Source organism: Podarcis liolepis (assembly GCF_965112155.1).
Source record: "Podarcis liolepis genome assembly, chromosome: 9".
In the NCBI taxonomy this organism is placed as follows: Eukaryota; Metazoa; Chordata; class Lepidosauria; order Squamata; family Lacertidae; genus Podarcis; species Podarcis liolepis.
In genome coordinates, this window is record NC_139564.1 from 13,462,613 (window position 1) to 13,487,385 (window position 24,773).

General features: G+C 47.9%; 1 protein-coding gene across 19 annotated transcripts in view; it reads right to left on the reverse strand.

The window, feature by feature from the left end:
• TMEM150C (transmembrane protein 150C) overlaps nt 1-24,773 on the reverse strand; it is a 55,773-nt gene that overhangs the window by 13,699 nt on the left and 17,301 nt on the right. For 4 of the 19 annotated variants that reach the window (XM_083459071.1, XM_083459058.1, XM_083459055.1 and 1 more), the window contains exons 2-4: nt 16,182-16,245; nt 2,297-2,378; nt 1,653-1,706 (exon numbers count right to left, since the gene is read on the reverse strand). In XM_083459071.1, coding sequence (XP_083315197.1) covers nt 1,653-1,706; nt 2,297-2,378; nt 16,182-16,207 — 162 coding nt within the window. In that variant the 5' untranslated portion in view covers nt 16,208-16,245. Of the gene's footprint in view, nt 1-1,652; nt 1,707-2,296; nt 2,379-6,194; nt 6,346-6,410; nt 6,834-16,181; nt 16,249-23,132; nt 23,373-24,086; nt 24,149-24,773 lie in introns of those variants that run through there. The other 15 variants (XM_083459068.1, XM_083459056.1, XM_083459064.1 and 12 more) reach the window with 12 other exon arrangements.

Genomic DNA, 24,773 nt, shown 5'->3' on the forward strand with positions numbered 1-24,773 from the left:
TGCCTGGTGTTTTTACATGAGTAGAATATGTGCTTTTATTTAAAATGCATCTCTGGGTTATTTGTGGGGCATAAGAATTAGTTCATTTTCTCCCCCAAAATATAGTCCGGCTCCCCACAAGGTCTGAGGGACAGTGGACCAGCCCCCTGCTGAAAAGGTTTGCTGACCCCTGTATATAGCCCAACCACATTTGGAGGGCTGCTGGTTCCTGATCCCTGAATTAGACCTGCCTGCAGTGACAGACTCCCTCTACCTAATGGGTGTGTATATGTGTGTGCAACACCAAACCATTTGCCAAATTTAAAAGGGAACCGGTGGTGTTGGGTCAGTCCAATCTGCAGAGCTTGTGACAGCCAGTAGCAGCAATGCTATTGGTCCTCCATTTGATGCCTTGGTTGCTACTGGGCAACGCCAGGCAGGGCTGACCAATCCATGAGGCAAGGTGAGGCTACCATCTCAGGCGGAAGAATCCACAGGGGCAGCAGATCCCAACGTAGATCTTTATTCAGGGCCGGCCCAACCAAGAGGCAAGGTGAGACAACTGCCTCAGGTGGCAGAATTCACAGGGGCAGCAGAACCTAATGCCAATCTTTCTTTCCCCCCTTGTTCTTGATGTAGATCTTCCCTCACCTCTTCTTCCCTAATGTGAGAAGGGTGCCATTTTGGGGTCTGCCTCAGGTGCCAAAATGTTTTGGGCCAGCCTTGACAACAGGCTGCATTGGACAGTTGTCCCAACTGTGACTGAAGCTGTAGAGGCAGGCAGGCAGGCGGCAGCAGCACAAGGGACAGCCAGCAGGGAAGGGTGAGAAAGGCTGTCGTGGTCATGGATGGAATGGGGGTTTCCTTGCTGGCCCTCGCCTGCATGCTACCTAGGAAGGGGATGTGGCAAGGTTGTCTCCTGCTTTCCCCACCTGGGCAGGGGCTTCTGCTGTTCTGCTTTAGCTGTCATTTTAATGGGAGGCACTAATTCAGGCCAATGCAGGGTTCACTGGGTGCAGTAGGTAACCAAGACTGGCTCCATCGTCTGCACCACTGTTTTGCAACTGGCTGCAGCTGGTGGACTTCTGAGCTCTGGTTTTAAAAAAAGCAAAAGGTGGCTCATTCAAGCCTGACCTACTCTTGCTTTTAAAAAAGAAAACGTGCTAGTAGTAGATTGCAAGAAAAGGAAGGTGCTATTAGCAGACTGCAAAATCAAGCAGAGTAACTTTCAATTCATAAGGAACTCTGCACTGTTTCCACTCATTTCTTCTATTGCTTCTATTTGCATTGCTGTTTGGCGGATAACACCCTAGGCCAGTGATGGCCAGACTTGGCCCTCCAGCTGTTTTGGGACTACAGTTCCCATCATCCCTGACCACTGGTCCTGTTAACTAGGGATGATGGGAGTTGTAGTCCCAAAACAGCTGGAGGGCCAAGTTTGGCCATCACTGCCCTAGGCTATTAGCCGAGAGCATCGCTGTGTAAAGTCAGCTAAAAGGATTATATGATGAAATTCCAGGGAAACTAATTCTGCTTCTCTGTAGGGGTCAGCAGAATAGGGCTCCCAACACTGCTTTGAGTTCATGTGCTGAAACTCACCCTGATGATTTGATACTGTGAAGCATAATGGACTGTGTCATTAGAAAGTAAGATTTAATATATATATATATTACCTGTCCAGCACATTTAGCGGAATAATGTTGTTGTCTTCTACTGCTATAAAATACCTGCCAAGAAAGGAAGGAAGACATTTAGACAATTCTAAATGAGGGGTAAAAGGGATGCGGGTGGCGCTGTGGGTTAAACCACAGAGCTTAGGGCTTGCCAATCAGAAGGTTGGCGGTTCGAATCCCCGCAACGGGGTGAGCTCCCGTTGCTCGGTCCCTGCTCCTGCCAATCTAGCAGTTCGAAAGCACATCAAAGTGCAAAGAGATAAATAGGTACCACTCTGGTGGGAAGGTAAACGGCGTTTCCGTGCGCTGCTCTGGTTCACCAGAAGCGGCTTATTCATGCTGGCCATATGACCGGAAGCTGAACGCTGGCTCCCTCGGCCAGTAAAGCGAGATGAGCGCCGCAACCCCAGAGTCGGCCACGACTGGACCTAATGGTCAGGGGTCACTTTACCTTTACCTAAATGAGGGGTGGGATGCCAGGGGTGATTCCTGGAAGAAGGCAAGTTGTTCAGCAGAATGGCAGAACAATGTTCTTCCAGGAAAGAACTGTTCATCCTGAAGCATGCCAAGACCCCTTGACTAATGTCGCTCCAAAGAAAATTATTCCACCCAGAAACCATAAAAGATCCACAAAGGTCACTTACACAATCCACAGTCCTGCTGAGGTAAACAGTGTCAACACAAGAGGTAAGAACATCCATACGCTGCATTTCTTCCCATCCATGCCTGACAGGAACAAAGAGAACAGAAATGAAACCTGGCAAACGTGAGAACTTGTGGCCTTTTCTTACCTCAACGAGAAGATATACAATGCTCTCTATATACTCAAAATGGTGACATTCTTCGCCCAACTTGCAAATTACTATTAATCCCATTTTAAACCTGCCTTTCCTCCCAGGAGCTTAGTCTGTTTTATGCCTGGACACACCTATTGTCGCACCTTCGGGTGCCACCATAACTTCACAGTGTTCAAAAGGCGAATTGTTATTCTACCTAGGTAAAGAGGAAGATGGACAATTGCGTTTCTGCCAGCCATCCTTAAAACAGGAACAACTCTTTCCAGTCTTCCCATAGCCTCCCAAAATAAATGTCTGGTGAGATGTCACATGAGAAGCACATGAGCAGAGTAAAGAGTGAACTGAATTGTTGGGGGGGGGGCGCACCCACACACACACCCCGCCCTTCTTACTAGCCAAATTGTATACGAGAAATCCTGAGAGGCGGGCCTTGTTACCTCAGGTTATGGTTCCTTGGAAGATGCACTAATTAAACTCATGTACAGCACTCAATGCACATTTCACACAAATTGCAATTGATTGCAAATTTGCATAATAAGCAGAAAGGTTTGGTTTTTTTTTGGCCTGATCTGCATCTAATCACATTTTTCAGTCTCTAGTTACATTCCCTTCCCCTTAGTCATCATCTATTATTTCCTTCTGTTCCCACACAGTTCCCTGCCAGAAATGTCAATATTCTGCAAAAATAAGAATGAGAGAACACGCTAACCGAGGCTGTTTATTGCTACATTTTCTATATGCACCTTTTTTTTGTTGATTGGCATGCTTTATGATGAGCACAGAGTTTTGAGTTCTCAGTGCGATTTTCACGCTTGGTGTCGAATAAGCAAGACGCAAGTCATCCTGGAAAACCGCTTTCCTCCAGTTCCCTCTACCCCAATCCTCGAAGCCAATGAATTCATTAATAAAGTTAATGGAATCTGTCACTCAAGTACCCGGAGACATGTCAGCAGGGACAAAAGTCAATTTCTCTACGCTTCTAGCTTCCTTGCAAAGAAATCTCTGCCTAGGATGGATTTTACTTCAGTATCATGCAGCAAGCGCTAAATGCCATCCCTGAAGCCTGCAGCAATTTAGCCACCTCTTCCAAGCTTGCTGCTTTGGGATATGCGCCACTTTCTATTCTTTCCATTGTGACCATTTTCAGCACATTCAACCCCCCCCCCCCCCCAAATACTCATCAACTTCTTAATTGGTTTCAAACATTCCTCCACTATATCCTGACTAATATTCATAGCATCGTTTCATGCAAGATACTACTGTTGTTCATTTTCTTCCCAGAAGCACAAATAAAGAGGGAGTGAGACAGTGCTTTTTTCTATTAAAAAAAATGTTTACAGTACTCTAAAAAATATTTACCGTACTCTAAAAAAAATTTGACTCAAGAAAACCACCATTTTATCGTTCAAATTGGGGGGGGGGGAATACAGTAAATGGACAAATTACAAAGATTCACAAAATGTTTAGGGGTATTCGTACCCTTGCGTACCCCCAGAAAAAAAGCACTGGAGTTAGATATTAAGATTTCAGAAAACTGAGGCCAAGTTAACAAATGCAAAACCCAGTGCTTGCTGCCTGCTACATATTGGCCTGGTGCACAAGACACACTAAATCCTGGCTTAGCAAGAATGCATGAACATGCAGACACCCATATAGATGCTCACAGCCAGTTTGTTCCTCCCCAGTTACTTGAACTGATGTGATGTGCTGAGCTAAATCAAAGTTTGGCTTAGAATGCCATCTAAACTGGGATTTGTGGCGAAGCTCTCTTTTCACTAACCATGAGCTGTAACCAAAAAAAGCAAAACTCTTGTGAGCTTTTGCAAACCAGCTCACTGACTGCTTCAAGAAGTCGAAATTCACCTTTGTGTAGAGGAAAGAAAGACACAGCTACTTCCCTGGCACACATATAAGGTTGTTGCAACCCAAGCCCCTGATGCATGAAGACTTGATTTTGTGCAAGCCTCTGCTACACACACACACACACACACACACACACCTAGGAGTAAATATTCCAAGATCTTGAATGCAAAATATTCATGAACTCTGGGAGATTAAATGTGGTAATGCCCATAAGTACCTCCCAGAAGGCAGAAATGCAACGTCATACCCTTTTGTTCTGTGTTCAATAATTCTCAAAAAATTCTGGCCTCTAAGGGACAACTTAAATAAATGGTCAAAAGAAGAGCACTTTGCCAGTAGACATGGCCAGACTGCATAAAGGCACAGAGTTCATTAGTAGCAAAACAAAAAATTGCCTTCCCCATTAGATTCACTTCCTCTGCCCCTTCTGCTCATGGGCCTTTTTCAACGAGTTCCCCCCACATCTGCGGTTGTTCAACGTTTGGCGTAAACAAATGACCATGAAACTCGCCTTCCTTTCTGGCAGACAAACCATGCTTAGCAAAATTTGGCTTCCTTCTGCAAACCACGCTAGAAGGAACCAAACATTTGCAAGCAAAAAAAAAATATATTACCTATTTCATCCTGCGAATGAAAAGTGGGGTCTTCCCCAAACGGTCACATTTTTTTAAAAAAATGAAAATCTGATGGCACCGTTTCAGTTCTAGACGCAGCCCAGAAGCTCTTCTGTGGCTTCATCCCATGCTGATGATGGGAGCAACATGGGGCAGATCACAGGTCCCCCACATCCCTCCATTGTTGCTGCTCGGCCTCAACCAGGCGTGTCTGATTTCCTCCTCCTCCCTACAAATCCTTTAAAATGTCACAGCAGAAACAGCAGCAACAGCAACCGGGGGGGGGGGGGATACCTCCCACACTGCAATCTATTGCGACATTCTGGAATTTTGTTTCTTACAGCCAGTAGTTATTTTGCTTTTTGTGTGTTTCGCAGGCAAAAAAAATGAAGCGTCGGTACTCATATATTGATAAGAGTATGGTGGGTAGCAGCACAAAATGGCTGCCACAGGCATTTTTTTAAAAAAGGGAGATGACTTACTCCAAACCTATGAGATAATTAGCTGTCAACTTTTCCCTTTTCTTGCAAGGAATCCTATTCAGAATAAGGGAATTTCCCTTAAAAAAACGGAAAACGTTGACAGCTATGACGAGATTGCCTTAGCTCACACACGCCCACTCAAAATTACTTCGATGGGGGGGGGGGCGGGATTGGCACACATACGTAACAACTGTCCCACATTTGTTAGAACTTAAGTTGTTTTCCCAGTAGCAATGTATGGAAGTGAGAGCTGGACCATAAAGAAGACTGATCGCCGAACAATTGATGCTTTTGAATTATGGTGTTGGAGGAGACTCCTGAGAGTCCCATGGACTGCAAGAAGATCAAACACATCCATTCTTAAGGAAATCAGCCCTGAGTGCTCACTGGAAGGACAGATCCTGAAGCTGAGGCTCCAAGACTTTGACCACCTCATCAGAAGAGAAGACTCCCTGGAAAAGACCCTGATGTTGGGAAAGATGAAGGGCACAAGGAGAAGGGGACGACAGGGGACGAGATGGTTGGACAGTGTTCTCAAAGCTACCAGCATGAGTTTGACCAAACTGAGGGAGGCAGTGGAAGACAGGAGTGCCTGGCGTGCTCTGGTCCATGGGGTCATGAAGAGCCGGACACGACTAAACAACTAAACAACAACAACAAAGTTGTTTAGTGTTGCAGCAGCTGCACTTTAGAACTCCCCGCTTATTGAGATCAAGCTCATACTCTTCGTGGCGCCTGTTAAAAACATTCCTACCCAGACATTTAGAAAGCGGAGGACATTTTAACCTGCTTCAGTATTTTAACTTTTGCATGTTATAAAGTAGGGCTGTTCATTTCCCTCCATCTTCACCCGCTTTGAGGGGTTTATGACACTCTTCAACACAAGTTTTGTGTTGCAATGCACGAAGTCCCTACAGATCCCCTGGGATAGCGGCGACTGCGCAGTCACTGGGGGAAAGCCACCTACGCCGGGGGGGGGGTAGACCATCGTGCAACCTCAACCTTTGTTGTGGGGCGAGCTCACATGCAAGGCTTTGGCCCTGCCGTCTACCCGATTGGAGCCTCGAAGGCGCCTCTCTCTCTCCTTCGCTCTCTGCCATGCGCTCTGTGCGTTCAGGGTGGGGTGGGGCGCGCAAAAGGCTAAAAATGGCGCTCCACCAGTTCTTTTTTCTGGGCTATGCGGGGGCCAAGTTCACTTAATGGCTTGGGCCCCCTCAGGCCCGTCTCCCAGAGCACTGAGGCAGAGAGAAGGTTGCGCATGGGTGAGTGGCGAAAGAGGGAAAACTGAGAAGGGCATTTCAGCTCTCAAATCAGTAGGCCACACAGATGCCTGCAACATGGCAAGGTGTGCATGCGCGCGCACAATTTCAGTCAAGGAAGTGTTGACTTGGAGCTTCCTACGGGCTCAGAATGCAGCTTTCAGACTACGGTGCCTGGTTGCGATGCAATTCTCTGGCCATGTTAGTTGCCCCTGAAAAGCATCTCTCCTGCGGCCTAGTCCCATGTTGCCTTGGCAACACAGTTGAGGTCTAATCGCAAGAAATCGCCACAGGTCTCACAAGCGGCCAGGTTGCTCACGGGGGGCAAGGTGGTTTTTGAGCATATTACACCGACCCTGGCCCAATTGCACTGGCCGCCCGTTAGTTTCCTGGCCCATTTCAAAGTGCTGGTTTTGACCTATAAGGCCTTAAAATGGCTCAGGATGGCAATACGTCAAAGACTACCTCTCCCCATATAAACTGACCCAGACCCTGAGATCATTATTTGAGCCCCTTCTTTGTGTACCTCATCCTCAAGAGGTCCAGAGGGTAGGGCCTTTTCTGTGGTGGCTCCTTGCTTGCGGAATGCTCTCCCTATGGAGGCTCACCTGGCACCTTTATTGCATATCTTCAGGTGCCAGTCAAAAAATATTAATTCAACAACCCATGGCCTTTTAAATGTGCATCCGAGATTTACTTATTTGTTTTGCTTTCTTTTTATTATGTATTTCGTGTTTTCATTTTGTATTTTTATGTTGTGTTTGGATGAAGCGCGGTATACCAATTTAATAAATAAAACAACAAATTAAATGAATGAATAAGGTAGTTAAGCTGTGTCTGGATTATGTTTCTTTAGACTACGGGGAAGGGAGGGAGGGACACAACTGACTCCTTGTCCACAAAAACAATTCCCTGTGCAAAGAAATCTAGTATGTCAGGGAGGAGGCTAGACTAAAACCCCAGTCCCTGAAATCTAGCTTTCTGCGTGCAGGGATTTTTGCTGCTGTCTTTTAATGGAGGTGTTAACCCCAACCAGCAGTCTGAAGTGGTACAGAATTTTAATTTTACCTTCTGAAAATGTCAGGTAATGCTAAACAAATAAATAAATAAAATCTAAGTGCATGTACTTGACAATCACTTTAAATTATTTCTGTGCAATTTTACACAAATAACACACCTGTGAATTGGAGCCAGGTCTATTTCTCAGCAGCAAAAAGCTGGGAAATCTAATTGAGGTGGAGGACACTGGTGGATAAACCCATAATAGAACAAAAATTCTGTGCGTTTTTACTTGGAAGTAAATCCAACTTAGGGTTCTTCCAGAATGGCGTTTTGTTATGGGTCTATTCTGCAAAAAAAAAAATGTTATTGACACAATATTAGCGTACTGGTGGTAGATTCATGGGTGCCAACTTCCCAGGGCCCTGGGTGCCCAAGTACACAGAAAATTCCCCATGAAGGGGCTGGGCACCCACAAATTTCAGTGCCAGGGCTATGCACACTGCATAGCACCCATGGCCCCAGGCACCCATGGTCGAGGGGCCAAGCTGGCACTCCTGAGTGGATTCATTCTGCTTTAGTTTGTTCTGCTATGCTTTCCCAATACTGCCACACTATTACTGTGGCACAAGATGTTCAATGATTTGAGAGGATGTTATATGATAGGAAGCAGTGGGACAGCCCCAAATTTCTGGAGGTGCAAACAGTGTTGAGAGCGTGACCACCCCAGTATTATCATGAGCAAAAATCATCATGATTGTACACACACAAAAAGATATACTGAGGGGCAAAAGGGACCTACTTTCCATGGAAACATACTAGGACTGGTCTAAAACATGCATGTTTAACTGTATAGCTTGTGCACTTACAACCAATGAGCACCAGAGGGCACAAAAATACTGCTCGGATTCAACATCAAAGACCTAGAAAGTAGTTTTAGTATCAAATCCCAAACCAAGGGCTCATCCACAATTTTGCTTGACCCATATTTTGATTGTATTGTGTACCAATTAATTCCATAGGGTCTGAGAGCTTTCTTTGTTGTTCTGCAGCCATGCCTTGCGAAAATCTGATCCTGCCCCCGTGGAAAATTCAAAGAGAGATGATGTTTAACTCAGTGTTTCCCAACCGCTGTTCCGCGGCACACTAGTGTGCCGTGGAACTTTGCCTTGTGTTCCGTGGAGGCGGGTGAGTCGGGCGGTGAGAGGCGGGGCGGCGGCGGCGAGCACACGCGGGGCGGCGAGCGAGCGAGCTCCCACATCCCATCGCCGCTCGCTACTGGGGAATCCCATCTCAGCCCCCCGCGAGAGCAGGGGAATCCCATCCGGCCACGCCTCCTGGCTGGCTGGAGGGGGCGTGGCTTGCCCTTTTTAGGGCCGGAGGGGAGGGGGCTCGCCCTCTCTTCTCCGGCTAGCCCCATCGCCGCTCGCTACATCCTATCGCCGCTCGGCGAGCACACGCGGGGCGGCGAGCGAGCGAGCTTCCACATCCGACGGCACCAAGCAGGGGCCCTTGGCCGTGCCGGTGCCCACCGTGCCCGCCTCCGCCCAGGAGGGCGGCAAGCAGCCACCGCCACCACCACCCCCGCCGCTGCCCGGCAACCGCGCCGCCACCCCCGGCTCCCCGCGGCGGGTGATCGTGCAGGCTTTGACGGGCGAGCTGCGAGCTCGGCGGGCAGCGCCTCCGTCTGCAGCGCCCGCCTCGCGGCTCTCATTCCCTGCCCCTGCCAAAGCTTGGAGGTTTCCCCCCCCCACCCCCAAAGCTTGGAGGTTCCCCGGCAAGGGGGAGGGGAAAAAATTAAAAACTTTCACTTTCGTGACGTCACGGGGCTGTAATGGTGGTGTGCCGTGAGATTTTTTTTCATTAAACAGGTGTGCCGTTGCCCAAAAAAGGTTGGGAAACACTGGTTTAACTAAGCTCCAATTCAGCAGGTAAAGGTTGGATTGTCTCAGGGCACGGCTGTGGAACAACGAAAAAGGGGTGTCACCCATCATTTCGAACCTGTCACCCATCTTTCTGAGCATTTGGGCTCGTTTGCAAACCAGAGAAACTGCCAGGGGGAGACACAAATGGCTACATATTCTATCGACTACAACAGAATGCTTCTCTTAAATCAAATTTCAGTGGACAGCAGCCCATGGATGTCAAGGAAAATCTCTGCAAGATGTAACATTGGTGGCCCTACCCTTGTTTTCTCCTGCCCCCAAGGCTAGGACCTGAACTCATGGCTTCAAGTCATGAGAAAGGAGATTCCGACTAAACCTCAGGAAGAACTTTTTGACAGAAAGAACAGTTTGATAGTGGAACGGACTCCCACAAGAGGTGCTGAAATCTCCTTCCTTGGGGGTTTTTAAGCAGAGGTTGGATGGCTATCTGTCATGGATGCCTTAGTTGAGATTTCTGCATTGCAGGGGGTTGGACTACGTTTCCGAGCACAATTCAAAGTGTTGGTGTTGACCTTTAAAGCCCTAAACGGCCTCGGCCCAGTATACCTGAAGGAGAGTCTCCATCCACATTGTTCGGCCGGGACACTGAGGTCCAGCACCGAGGGCCTTCTGGTGGTTCCCTCATTGTGAGAAGCAAAGCTACATGGAACCAGGCAGAGGGCCTTCTCGGTAGTGGCGCCTAGCCTGTGGAACACCCTCCCACCATATGTCAAAGAGATAAACAACTACCTGACATTTAGAAGATATCTGAAGGCAGCCTTGTTCAGAGAAGTTTTTAATGTGTGACATTTTAATGTATTTTTAATGTTTGTTGGAAGCCGCCCAGAGTGGCTGGGGTACAAATAATAAATTATTATTATTATTATTATTATTATTATTATTATTATTAGACTAGATAACCCTTGGGTCCCTTCCAGCTCTACAGTTCTATAATTCTATGATTTGATTGCACACAGAAAGTAGCCCTATAACACATTAGCACAAGTGAAGAGGCTGGTTTGCCTACGACAGGGGGACATAGTGATCCCCTACCGCGTCCCCTCAGAACCCATTTTAAAAACGATTGCTTGTTTTCACACACAGCATGGTTATGCTGCAGCCCTGATACTTAGCAGCAACCAGGCGAGCAACCAGCGAGGAGCACTGCAGGCAAGGCACACCCACTGCTGCAGAGAAACAAGGCCGTGCAAAGTGGTTTTGCGACGGAAAGACATCCTTCAGGTCCACCAGACCTGCTCGCCTATGTCTCATGTCAGATCCACTGTCAAGAGAATCAGGCCAAGGCAACAGCCAGCTATTACGCGGGATTACTACGGATTAGCTCACTTGGCAGCTCCGAGCCACAGATCATGCTTTCATCTTAATTGTAAATATTCCAAAATATTCCATTTGACAAACGAGCCCACGCGGGTAGTATTAACCGCTGAAGTGCTCTGAAGCAACAGCAGTCGTGCAGAGGGCTGAGCAATTTGCAGGCCATTGGCTGGCTGGATGAATGTGGGCCACAGTGACACATTTGGGGTATGTCCGGGCTCTGGCTGCTTTGCTCTTGAAAGTGAGGAGCAGATCCTAGAATGGGTTTATTCTGCTCTGATTAAACTATGGAGCAGGTTGCAAAAGGCAGAAAAGGTTTCCAAATCCTCTTGAAGAGGTCAGGTGTGGGCATATGTCTAGACTGCACTAAGTTCTTCACAGGGGTAGCTGGTGCCCATTGAGTATGGTAGGGCAGAAGGCAGGGAACCCACCAGTAGATGGCGCTAGAGATAATAACAGGCAAAGCAAACAAATTCTGGTTTTGTCCCCATCCTCCTCCCTCTTCTGCAAAGGCAAACTGAATCCAAGGGGGAAACGGATGCTGTGCCGTGCCACACCCTGAACCAGTTTTAAGTAGAAAGGAAAGCAGATGAAGGGGGCAGGCTGAGAGCAAAGTAAGGTTGGTGGGGCAGTGCCCCATTTCTCCTAATGGGTCCACTGCAGTGGGGATACTCGCACTGCAGAGGGATTTTTTTTTTATACCCCACCCACTCTAGGCGGCTTCCAACAGAATATTAAAATACAATAACCTATGAAACATTAAAAGCTTCCCTAAACAGGGCTGCCTTCAAATGTCTTCTAAAAGTCTGGTAGTTGTTGTTCTCTTTGACATCTGGTGGGAGGGCGTTCCACAGGGAGGGCGCCACTACCGAGAAGGCCCTCTGCTTGGTTCCCTGTAACTTGGCTTCTCACAGCGGGGGAACTGCTAGAAGGCCCTGCTAGAAGGACGTCAATGTCCAGGCAGAACGATGGGGGTGGAGGCGCTCCTTCAGGTATACTGGACCGAGGCTGGATTAGATGCCCCTCAGGGTCCTTTCCAACTCCACAATTCTGTGATTCTGTGCCATTCTGTGCCTTGAAACCCTTTTCTGAACTATACCAGATTGGGACAGGCTGGACTTATCCAGAGAGTACTCTACCCAGCCTAGAACCTGGCTTCCAGACTCAATACAAGCTGGGTTGGTTTTCACCTCCATCCCCTGCCCTCTGTGTCCTAAGGGCTACCAGTGCATACTAGGCAGAAATAGAAAGTACACTTCCAAGTTAGAAAAAGGCACGTCTATCGGTCCCGTGTCTCTCAGCTGCTCCTAGGCGTGAACCCAATGAGGCGGTTGACACAAGAGAGAGGTCCCACTCCGCCGACCTCAGCTTCTGTATCTCCTCCACCCAAGCTGCACGCAAGCAGGCAAAGACTCCCCCTGCATGTAACCAATTTCTGCTTCTCCCTCTCGCCTGGTCCTGGAAGGCAGTGGAGCAGGAGAGCTGGGGGCAGAAGGAGGAAGAGGTTATGAAGCCCTTGACTCTGCGCCAACCTGACCTCTCCTCCTGCCCCTCTAATTCACTCTCCGACAGCTTCTCCTGCCTCTGCCTCTCGTCTCCTGGCTGTAACAGCCCCCCCCCCCCAGATCACTGATCCCTAAGTCAGTCTCCAACCCCCCTTCTTCCCGGTGCCCACTCTTCTGTCTCGCTCAGTGTCCAAGCCAATACCTGACGAGGAGTCTTGCATGACCAAAGCCAGCCTCTTGACCACGTAACCATGGCAATAGACTACTCTTTTGCAGCCTGCAATTTAAAGGACCTGGGGGCTGTGGCTGGATGCTCTTTTTTGATCAGGCAAAATGCAGAAGTTCAAAGAAGTGCAGCGCTCACGCAACCTCATGGCCTATCTAACCTTTCCTTTGAAGAATTTATCCATTATCGTATAAAGCTTTGAAAGGGAAATGCTAGCTCAAATGTGCCTGGAAATTTCAACTTCTCATCTAGAAGCCCGAATCCCTGATGTATCTGTTATTCATTGGTGTAGGGAAATGCATTCTGTGCCTGCTCAGGAGCACTTTTACTTCTTCTTTCATACGTTCTAGGAAAGAGCCCTGGCCTGAAAGCAGATTAAAAGGTGGTGTGACAGAAATTTTCCTCAATAAGTAAGTGTTTGGCCAATACTTTGGCCACCTCATGAGAAGAGAAGACTCCCTGGAAAAGACCCTGATATTGGGAAAGATGGAGGGCACAAGGAGAAGGGGACGACGGAGGACAAGATGGTTGGACAGTGTTCTCGAAGCTACCAGCATGAGTTTGACCAAACTGAGGGAGGCAGTGGAAGACAGGAGTGCCTGGCGTGCTCTGGTTGGTCCATGGGGTCACAAAGAGTCGGACATGAGTAAACGACTAAACAACAAGTGTTTTGATGTTAGATTCTGATGGGAAGTGATATTTCACTGCCTCTGCACTTGAAGGGATGGTCTAACCACCTGAATAGCAATGCTTTGCACATCTACAATCTGACGATTTGAGATTAGGCTGTCTGGTTCCACCAGGTAAGTTTGGAGATTCTTAGAGTCAAAGAGTGGTTTAACTCTCTGTTAATCACCCATTGTCAGAAGTCCAGATTCCCAGTTTGATAACACAGTAAGCGTAGGTAATTAAAAAGGAGAATTTATTGCAAAAACAAACAGATAGCTCCGGACGACTCTGGCAAAGCCTCCAGCATCATTACTCAAGATGACCCTTCTGAAGACTCCTTCCGGCCATGACAGAGGATATTGCACTTACGGCTCTCATTTTGCTTCCTATCTAGCAGCATTTGCTGACTCTTCAGACTTAGTGGATCAGCTCCAACCTCTTCCGGGTCTGAGAGGCTGAGTCTATTTGTGCCGATTTGTGCTTCCTGAGAGCTTTGGCTGTGTTCTATCTTGCTCTCAGCTACTGCCTTATCAGCCAGCCCATCAAGGTGAGGAAGTCTGCAGCTGCCGGCTCTCCCCTGCCTGACTAACATCTAAGCCTCTCTGTTCCTGGCTGCTTTCTGCAGTTGGCTGCAAACCTTTGCTTGGAGCTGGCTCATTCCTGACACCCATTTACACAGAGACAATTGCTTTGTAAGGGAGTCTTATTTTATTTTATTGCACTGTTACTTGGGCTGGATCTCTAGACACGTCAAAGAAGCGTTTCAGTGAAACGTGTTGGAAACGTTGTATGAGAAATTGGGTTGGCAAAAACGGAACTCCACAGCGCCATCTGGTGCCACAGTGCTATAATGCATATACAATGCATGTAAAGCGCTTTTTCGTGGCCAATGTGGCTGAGTCTTTGGAGAACCAACATGGCACAGAATCCCATTCCTGCGTGGACATCACCAATAATAGCAATGCAAGATACGCAAGCTACAAGGTCACTGGCATCTGAGCATCACTTACTCAGATCAATGGCAATGATGGTCAATAATAATTATTATTATAATTTATTAATTATACCCCGTCCATCTGGCTGCAAAAGGGAGGGAGGGTTTTGATCCTGACACATTTTCATATCCATCCAACTGAAGCCTCTGATATGAATGGATAATCCAGTCTAGAGGTTGGTGCCATGACACTTATTTCTGCCCCCCAACCAACCCCAAAAGGTGGGTGGAAGATGTTGCTGATGTCTACTCTGTTCATGGCTATGGCCAGGAGGTCTTATTCTCTCCATTAAAAGAGCTCAAATGCTTTGCTGATGAAAAAAAACCCACACTTTGAATTCTGAAAATCTGGCGGAGCATCACCTTGATGGCATTAGCATCAATGATTTATTCCAACTAAAATATGCCTATTTCAGAACCTATGGTAAAGCTTTAAAAAAGGGGGACGCGGGTGGCGCTGTGGGTTAAACCACAGAGCCTAGGACTTGCCAATCAGAAGGTCGGCGGTTCGAATCCCCGCGACGGGGGGAGCTCCCGTTGCTCGGTCCCTGCTCCTGCCAACCTAGCAGTTCGAAAGCACGTCAAAGTGCAAGTAGATAAATAGGTACTGCTCCGGAGGGAAGGTAAACGGTGTTTCCGTGCGCTGCTCTGGTTCGCCAGAAGCAGCTTAGTCATGCTGGCCACATGACCTGGAAGCTGTATGCAGGCTCCCTCGGCCAATAAAGCAAGATGAGCACCACAACCCCAGAGTCGTCTGTGACTGGACCTAACGGTCAGGGGTCCCTTTACCTTTAGAGCTTTAAAAAAAGATACATAGTACAATGAAAGTAAAAGCCCTTTGAGCCCAGCTCATTTAAACAAGCCCCCTTGAAAGCAATAGGACTAAAAAGAGAGTCACAACAAGCATGTTGCATAGGTTTAAATGTGTCTTGTTCAGGGTTAACTTTAGTTGGATTGGTGCCTGTAGCAGATAGCAGTGCAGGACAGCAAACATTAGCAACTCAGAACCGAAGCTCCACTTCATCAATCACATATATCAGGGAAAGGGGACCTGCAACCCTCTGCCTATTTTATTTATTTATTTATGAAAGTATTCAAACCACTTAATATATAGATATATATATTTACTGGATCACATAAAAGCAATAAAAAAAATACAACACCCCATAAGGAACCTGTATTTGGAGGATAGGAGTGGGGGGGAAATAATGTTGGTTCGGGGGGTTGTTATTTCACTTTATTTTGAAATATCAATAATTTTTTAAAAACATTTTAATTTTCTTTTAAAAAATTAAAACAATATTATTATTATTTTTTAAAAAGAGAAAAGAGAAAAGCAGCGACATTCAGAAATTCTGTTACTTCTGTTGCTCATTGCTGAAATCCTGCTCACGAGTTCATCATGCTATAATATTTATTTGATTAACACGAAAAAGACATCCATTCTTCCATAAAACACTCATCATTAGATTCTCTTAAGGTCACCAGCTTCGTCCAAAAGCTCTGCCTACTTCACAAAATTCACCTTCTAGTTATGACAACTTTAGGCTCTAATCCTGCCCAATTTGGTTCCGGACCCTGAGAGATTAACCCTGAGAAAATGGAGCCCTCAAAAGGAAAGAAGGTTCCCTGTGATATATCAATGGATAAGTCTTGTGTATACATTTGGACCATAGCCATTCACGCACAGGGTTGGAGAACCTGTAGTCTTTCAAACATTGTTGGACACCAACTCCCATAACCCTTCGCCAGCGTGGACAATTGAGAGGGAGGATGGGAGTTGTAGTCCCAAAGCCTGGTCCCAAAGCCACCCTTTCATCAACAAGTTCCAGGAAGTTCAACATTTAAGAACTAAACTTACCTTGAAGCATCCAAGTACTGAAGCATATATGGTGTTCGACGGAGGGTCACGCTTTAGTCCCCACCTGCTTGACAGAGGACAACATATATTGGATATAATAGCATCATCATCATCATTTGCTTTACAACCATTTAAAATTCAGTATTTAAAACAGTTTAAACAAACAGCCATCGCAGGAATTGTGTAGGTCCTGAAAACACACATCTCAGGTGTCGAAAGACCTGGCTAAAGAAGTGTGCTGAAAAGCATTTGCTGAAAATTGTATACAGTGGTACTTCGGGTTACATATGCTTCAGGTTACATACGCTTCAGGTTACAGACTCCGCTAACCCATAAATAGTACCTTGGGTTAAGAACTTTGCTTCAGGATGAGAACAAAAATTGTGCTCTGGCGGCGCGGCAGCAGCCGGAGGCCCCATTAGCTAAAGTGGTGCTTCAGGTTAAGAACAGTTTCAGGTTAAGAACAGACGTCCGGAATGAATTAAGTACTTAACCCGAGGTACCACTGTACAATATCGAAGATATCAGGTGCACTCCTGTGGGAATTACATAGCTTAGGGTCTCTGTGCCAAAAGATGGCAGATCCAGAAGCATCAGTGTGTAGACCAGGGGTCAGCAACCTAAGGCCCACGGGCCACAAGCAGCCCACGTGGGTCATTTAACTGGCCCCCGAGACAACCCCAAACTGAGCCACCCGCTTGGTGAGTCCCCACACGCTGCGCTAAAGCGGCACAGCGCAGTGTGGGGACTCACTTCCGCCACGCCAGAAATCGCGTCTGCGCAGATACAGACACCGGAAATCGCATGTGTGCTCGCGCTCGCTCCGGCCCATGGAGGGATCTCCGCTGGTGTGAATCAGCCCAGGCGAGGTAAACCTTGCCGACCCCTGGTGTAGACAATGCTGATGCATTGATTATCGTCTTCCAAAGCAACTAATCTATTCTGAACTTTAAAATGGTAAGCGCAATGCTGGTGGTAGGGACACGGGTGGCACTGTGAGTTAAACCACTGAGCCTAGGACTTGCCGATCAGAAGGTTGGTGGTTCGAATCCCCACGACGCGGTGAGCTCCCGTTGCTCGGTCCCTGCTCCTGCCAACCTAGCAGTTCAAAAGCACGTCAAAGTGCAAGTAGATAAATAGGTACCGCTCCGGTGGGAAGGTAAACAGCATTTCCGTGCGCTGCTCTGGTTCGCTATAAGCGGCTTAGTCATGCTGGCCACATGACCTGGAAGCTGTACACCGGCTCCCTCAGCCAATAAAGCGAGATGAGCGCCACAACCCCAGAGTCGGTCATGACTGGACCTAATGCTCAGGGATCCCTTTACCTTTTAATGGTGGTGGTCAACAGAAGAGGTTCAAAGATTCTCTCAAGGCAAATCTTTAAAAAATGTAGTATAAACACCGACAACTGGGAAACACTGGCCTGCAAGCGCTCCAATTGGAGAACAGCCTTTACCAAACATGTCATGGGCTTTGAAGATGCACAAACTCAGGACGAAAGGGAGAAACGCGCTAAGAGGAAGGCACGCTTGGTAAACCCTCACCATGTTCAACTCCTGCCTGGAAACCTATGTCCCCACTGTGGAAGGACATGTGGATCTAGAATTGGCCTCCACAGTCACTTAAAGACTCACTGTTAAAACCGTGTTTATGGGAAGACTCAGCTTCCATAAACTCAGCTACGAGTGATCGCCAAAGAGAAAGACCAGTGATCTGACTCAGCAAAAAGCAACTTCCAATATTCTTATGGAGGTAGTTCTGGACTTGGCTGGGACCCTGGAAATCTGCTACCAGTAGGCAAATGGTCTTCTTATAAGACTCAGTTCCTCATAGTGCCTTGCTGTTTCCCGTGTTCAGCAAAGCAAGTTATGCTGAATTTGCAGGGAAAGGGCCATAGCTCAGTGGCAAAACATCTGTTTCGCATGCCGAAGGTCCTTTGTTAAATCCCTGGCATCTCCAGATAGAACTGGGGGTTGTCCACTGCCCAAAACCCTGGAGAGCCACTGCAAGTCAGACAATGCTGAGCTACATGGGGAAATGGCCTGACACAGTATAAAGCTGCTGTCTATGCCAGACACAGATGTTTGCCAATCCCCCCCCCCCTAAAAATGTGGCACCAAGAAGCAGGTCCGGTATTCCCAATGTGGCCAAACTCTGTACAGTGGTACCTCAGGTTACATATGCTTCAGGTTACATACGCTTCAGGTTACAGACTCCACTAACCCAGAAATAGTGCTTCAGGTTAAGAACTTTGCTTCAGGAGGAGAACAGAAATCGTGCTCCGGCGGCGCGGCAGCAGCAGGAGGCCCCATTAGCTAAAGTGGTGCTTCAGGTTAAGAACAGTTTCAGGTTAAGTACGGACCTCCGGAATGAATTAAGTACTTAACCTGAGGTACCACTATATCTTTAGATATGGAAACATCTTCCCAGGGGAACCCAGCAATGGGAAAATTCTAGCCCCACGGCACCAACTGCAGCATCCAGGACTTCCATGTGTGAATCGGATGTCATATATATATATATATATATATATATATATATATATATATATATACACACACACACACACACACCAGAGATGCAAATTTCATCTCAACCCACACATCACATTTTTTTAATGGCGTTCACACATTCTGTTGCTAGTCTCCAACTGTACAAAGATTGACTATATACAGGCATGAACCAGTCCCTGGAGACTGGAAGCCACATGCATGAACATACTCCCATTGAATAATCATTGTGTTTGAGGGGCTAATTAAAGTTTCCTGTGGGCTGTTGTGTCTGCGAGGTCTTGTTCACACATGGCAAGTCGACACTGGATATCGCAGCCATAAGCCGATTAACTTGCATGTGTGAAGCCTCCGTAAAAGCTGTTCCGTCCGTGACCTTGAGGGACAAGGAAGCTTTTTCATATTGTTTCAGAATACAACCCAGCCTGATCCATTTGGAAAGGATGGGATATACTAAAACGGCAACTGATTCATAGGGTTCCATTTGGGAAGCTAAGCTATTTCTTTAATAACAAGCATTTCCAAACCTACCATTTATAAGCAGGTGATGAAGTCCTAAATATATGTAACTGGCTGGAGGGCAATTTTGGGGGGAATGGCCTTGATGTGGAGTAGGGCTAGGGTTGGGATGGGATACCTGTGGCCCTTCAGACGGTGTTGGATTCTAGCTCCCATCGTACCTAACCATTGATCCTGCTGGCTGGGGCATACGGGAGTTTGGGAGTTGGAGCTGGACAATATTTGGAGGGCCACAGTTCATGAAACCCTAGGCTAGGGTGTTCAGCTGCATAACATTATCATCATCAACAACAACAACAACATACCTCTTTATATATTTAAGGGAAAATAATCTCGAAGCAGTTTACACCACATACTAAAACATCAAATTAAACAACCCAGAACAAAAACATTAGTGAAGAAAGTCAAATCGCATTCAGATGCATAAAGTATGCATTCAAAGTAACATAACTGAACAGGAAACTGTTATCTTACAGATTTCAAAAGAAAACATTGCAACGGAGGATAAGAGGGCAGCCAATACATGGCACAACGTTTATTCCACATGTTCCTCTTGAAAAGAAAAATAGTCCTATTCAGGTAAGAAATACGTGTGGAAAGGGGGGGGGGATTCTTGCCTGCGTCAAAAGTCTCGCAATTCGTTCATGACATAAGTGGACTCTTAGCCACATGACAAAAGGAAAGAATTGCTTCCTCCACTTTAAAAGCTTTCGGCACAACACCCACCCTGTTCCCATATCCTATTGTATGGAGGCTCAAGTATATGTTAATTACAGTAATCACATTTTCTCCCAATTTCTCCTGCACCCACTCCTTCTCTGTTGTCTCCCTTCTGCTGCTTTTCTACATTGTAAGCCCCCTGGGGCAAGGACCAGCTCTCCTATTCTTAAAGTGCCAATATACCGTATTTTTCCGTGTATAAGACGCCCCCATGTATAAGAAGCCCCCTATTTTGGGGGACTCCAAATTAAGAAAACACTCCTCAGCATTACCCCTATATAAGACGAGGCCCAATTTTAAACCTAATTTTTTGGTTAAAAAAAAACCCTAGTCTCATACACGGAAAAATACGGTATACAGTACATGGGGTACATGGGCTGCTGGGGAGGGATAGTACCTTTGGTGGGGACACACCATGCTCCTTCTAAGGGAGTTGGCCCACCTTTGGTGCCTACCCTGCCCTCAGTTCTCACCCCAGGAAACAGCTTCAGCTAGCCAGGTTAATCCAGGTGAGGGTAGCTGATGGGTCTCAGAGCCTCGGTGAGTTAGGGACTTTCCCTGCATGGAAAGACAGGCACCGGCAGATTGAGTGGATGAGACCAATAGTGGGTCCAATGGTCAAGAAGGCTGTTTCTGCACATGCTGTAGAGCAGCAGTTCTCAACCTGTGGGTCCCCAGATGTTGTTGGACTACAACTCCCATCATCCCCGAGCTCTGGCCTTGCTAGCTAGGGGTGATGGGAGTTGTAGTTCAACAACATCTGGGGACCCACAGGTTGAGAAGCGCTGCTGTAGAGGCAAGTGAGGGGCAGATGGGGCTCATCAACCTAGGAAGGTAGCCCATTTAGAAGAAGGAAAACTCTGGTCCTAAACCTCTGCTTCCTTGCAGGACATCTCTGGAAGAAGAAAAAGCTAAAGGTGTAAACCATACACAAATCTGGAGGGGAGTTGCTAAGACAGCTGGATGGCGTCTTGTACGCCTCCTTCTGGCAACTCCTGCAGCCAAGCTGGTGCAAAACATGTTGCTCTGCGTTCCTTTGGACCGCATGGGTGAAGCAGAGAGGAGGGTCTTGTCATCTGGGCAGCCCAGGACCTCCATACTGCCCAGGCTTGCGCTCCAGGAAGGTCACTTTGCTGCTAATGCAAAAAAAACAACACAGGAGGTGGTGGCAGTCACGAGTTACCGGTTTCTGCAGCCACAGCAGCCGCTGTGAACTCTCCAGTGGTTTGACTCCGTGGTCTCTCGAGAAAGACAGATGCCAAGAACAAATATCAATATAGTTCCCAACATTCCATTACACAGATTAACCAGCCGGCAGAGTGTTCCAAGAGAATTGAGAATTTCCTCTGGTTGTTTCAGTTCTGTTGGGGTGGTGTCAAATCTGGGTCCCCTAAAAAATGTGCGAACCTGTCAGCCTCTGGAGCCAGCTGTAACCTTTGCAGATATTAAGGCACGGGGAAGGGCTCAGCAGTGTGGCATCCGCTTTGCTTGCAGGATCAATCACCAGCCTCTCCTGCTATGGCTGGGAAACAGAGCCTGACCAAAACCTTAGAGAGCTGCTACCAAGCCGTGTTGACAATACTGAGTTAGATGGACCAAGAATCTGTCTTAAAGGTAAAGGGACCCCTGACCATTAGGTCCAGTCGTGGACGACTCTGGGGTTGTGGCGCTCATCTCGCTTTATTGGCCGAGGGAGCCGGCGTACAGCTTCCAGGTCATGTGGCCAGCTTGACTAAGCCGCTTCTGGCGAACCAGAGCAGTGCACGGAAACACCGTTTACCTTCCCTCCGGAGCGGTACCTATTTATCTACTTGCACTTTGGCGTGCTTCCGAACTGCTAGGTTGGCAGGAGCAGGGACCGAGCAACGGGAGCTCACCCCGTCGCAGGGATTCGAACCGCCGACCTTCTGATCGGCAAGTCCTAGGCTCTGTGGTTTAACCCACAGCGCCACCCGCGTCCCTTAAGAATCTGTCTTAGTACAAGGCAAAATCCTATGTTCCTAAGCTGAGGTCACAAAGGGCATGCAGTAAATTTATCATATGCTTCAGTGGCATCCCCAAAAGTTGCATACCCTAGGCTTTCTGTCTTATGGGACAAATGGCTGCTATTCAATCCCATGTGCAAAAGACACACGTGTGAACCTGGGGACACGCAAGGGAAGGCAAAAATTGCCATTCTATTGAGCCTGACAACACAAGCCCTCCCTCTGCAACACCCAAACCATCAGCTGTCACAGGCACTGCTAGCGGAAACAATAGGGACCACATGGCTTGGTCTGCTTCACCAGCCTGCCTACCCAGCCCCTTACAAAAACACAGCAGAAACACATTCTTTATTGTTATTATGGATCCCCTGTCGCGATCACCACCTAGGGCTGCTAGATGCAAAATTTAAAAAACAGGCACTGCAGACGCTTCTGGTGCTTTGGGGAGTAAAAGGGACACAGACAGCCGACCTAGCCACTATGGGGGCTGATATAAAGGAGCACGTCTGAAAAACAAGGAGAGCATCGCTTAAGAGGCATTCAGCAGCGCAGTTATCAAGCCAAGGGGATGCAAGCAGGTAAAGGGAAATAGTGAATATGGCTGAATGATGCTTTGTAAGCAGCATTGGTGCAGCCTGATAGAAAGATGGAAACTGGTGCACCGGCAGAGCGTGGGTTCTTTTCTCTCTCGCTTTTTTTTGGGGGGGACGGGCAATCGCTTGATTCAGGCGGCAGCAGGAAGGAGGAAGAATTAAAGGGAGTTTCCAAGAGCAGAACCAGGGAGACATAAGGCCGCCTCTCAGGTGTGCAGCCAGCAAAGAGCAACTACCCTCCCGATGAAAGCAATTAAGAAGAGGGCTCATCAAACGGAGAGGCGCCCTTTCGATGGAGCACGGGGCAGCAATTCAGCAAGGCGGGTGCGGGTCGCCCGCAGGAAATCCCCGGGACTTTCTCCAGGCAATTGCAATTTGCAATACACACGCGCGCGCACGGTTGCTGCAAAAGCGCGATGGTAATGATCAGGACCACTGATAAGGCTTATCTGGGCGGATTGTGGAGGTGAGGAAGACGGACAGGGATGGATGGAGATGGAGAGGGGGGGGTGGGTGGGCTGTGCAGGAACGGGTGGGGGAGGAGATGAAGGGCTTTAAGGCGGGGGAGGCGCCGCAGGGAGGAAGGAACCCAAACCGAGAGAGAGACCCCAGAGACCCTCCTACCGAAAAGCTGGGAAGGAAGAGGAGCGCGGAGGCGTCTCGGCGTCGGTCCGGCCCGGGGGTCCCAGGTGCTGTTACACCTGCGAGAGGAGGCAGGCGGCGGGAGCGCGATCGGCGGCGGCAGGAGGACTGGGCAGGCCGGGAGGAGGGCTTCCCCTCGAGGAAGAGGTGGAGTCTGCGGCTACCGTCCGCCTCTCGCAGCCGCCGGAGCTTCCCCGGCGCCAGAGACAAAGGGCGAGGGCGCGCCTGGCTGGCTGCGTCTCTCTCGCAGGGGGGATATGAGGAGGGGAGGGGGAGACACACCCCCCAAAAGGGTGGGGGCGGGCGGGCGGCATCCTCTCCATCCTCGGAGGCGGTGGCACCTTCCTGGGTACCACTAGCCAGCGCCGCTCCACCCCAGATTTGCGCCCTCATCCCCCCACCCACCCGGCCTACTTGTCATCTGAGCCCCCTCGAACCGGGCATTCATTGCCCTTGGGGGGGGGAGGGTGGAGAGTGCGCGCTCGCGTGTGATACCCAAGCGCGCGCGCCTGCCACACTTTCCCGATTGCGCTCTTGCGCTGACCTGCGGGCAGCTCTCCCCTTTGGCGATGACCTGAAAGCAACGAAAAGGCGTAAAGTAGTAAAGGGTTCCCCCAGGGTCATCTAGTCTGACCCCCCCTGCGATTCAGCATGCGGAGCCTTGGGGCTGCAAAGCATAGAATTGTACAGTTGGAAAGGACCACGAGGGTCATCTAACTCAACCGTTTGCAGTGCAAGAATATTTTGCCCGACACAGTGCTCGAACCCGCCACCCTGAAATCAATGGGGGTGTGTGTGATCTCAATGGTGGGTGGGATCGCCCAAGTCATTTTCCTGGGTGCCTGCCCCCTTAAAATATTTATTCTTTTTTGCCAAATGTGTAAGGTTGAATGTGCGCAAATTAAATGCACGGAAGTTGCAAGTTATCTGTATTACAGAGGCACCATATGCCTCATTTGTGCAAAAGTAACCGGGCGTTTCGGACTGTAGGACAAGGCCTGCCAAAGAAAATAAAGAATCTATTTATGTATGCAACAACAGCAGCAAGAGTCTTGATAGCTCAAGGATGGAAGAATGAGGAAATCCCGACAAAAGAACAGTGGCAAGAGAAATCGATGAACTATGCAGAATTGGCTAAACTAACATATACCTAAACTGCGAGATAAGGACAACTGTGACTTCAAAGAAGAATGGGAACTTTTTACAAATTACTTAAAAAGACAACAGAATGAATTGGACTCCTTGGCAGGCTTTGAATAAACATATACAAATTTATTGATTGTAAACATAGTAGATAGATAATATAAGGATTTATACAATTTTACAGTATTCAGAGAATAATACAGTGTGTGTTGAAAAATCAGAGAGAGGAGTTGAGGGAAGTGGGGGGGAGGGAGGGCTTGATGGGGAGGTGGGGGGAAGGGGGAAAATAATGAATATGATATCTTTTGATATTTTGATATGTTGAAATGGTCAATAATAATTCTTTTTTAAAAAGTAGCCAGGCCTTTCAGCACTGCCCATGGACTTATCGGAGAAGAGGGAAGCATGCCACACTGTTTGCAAGTCAAAAGCAGCTAAGGAAAGTGTTTCTTAAGAAAACAGAAACAGAAAGAGGTTCCG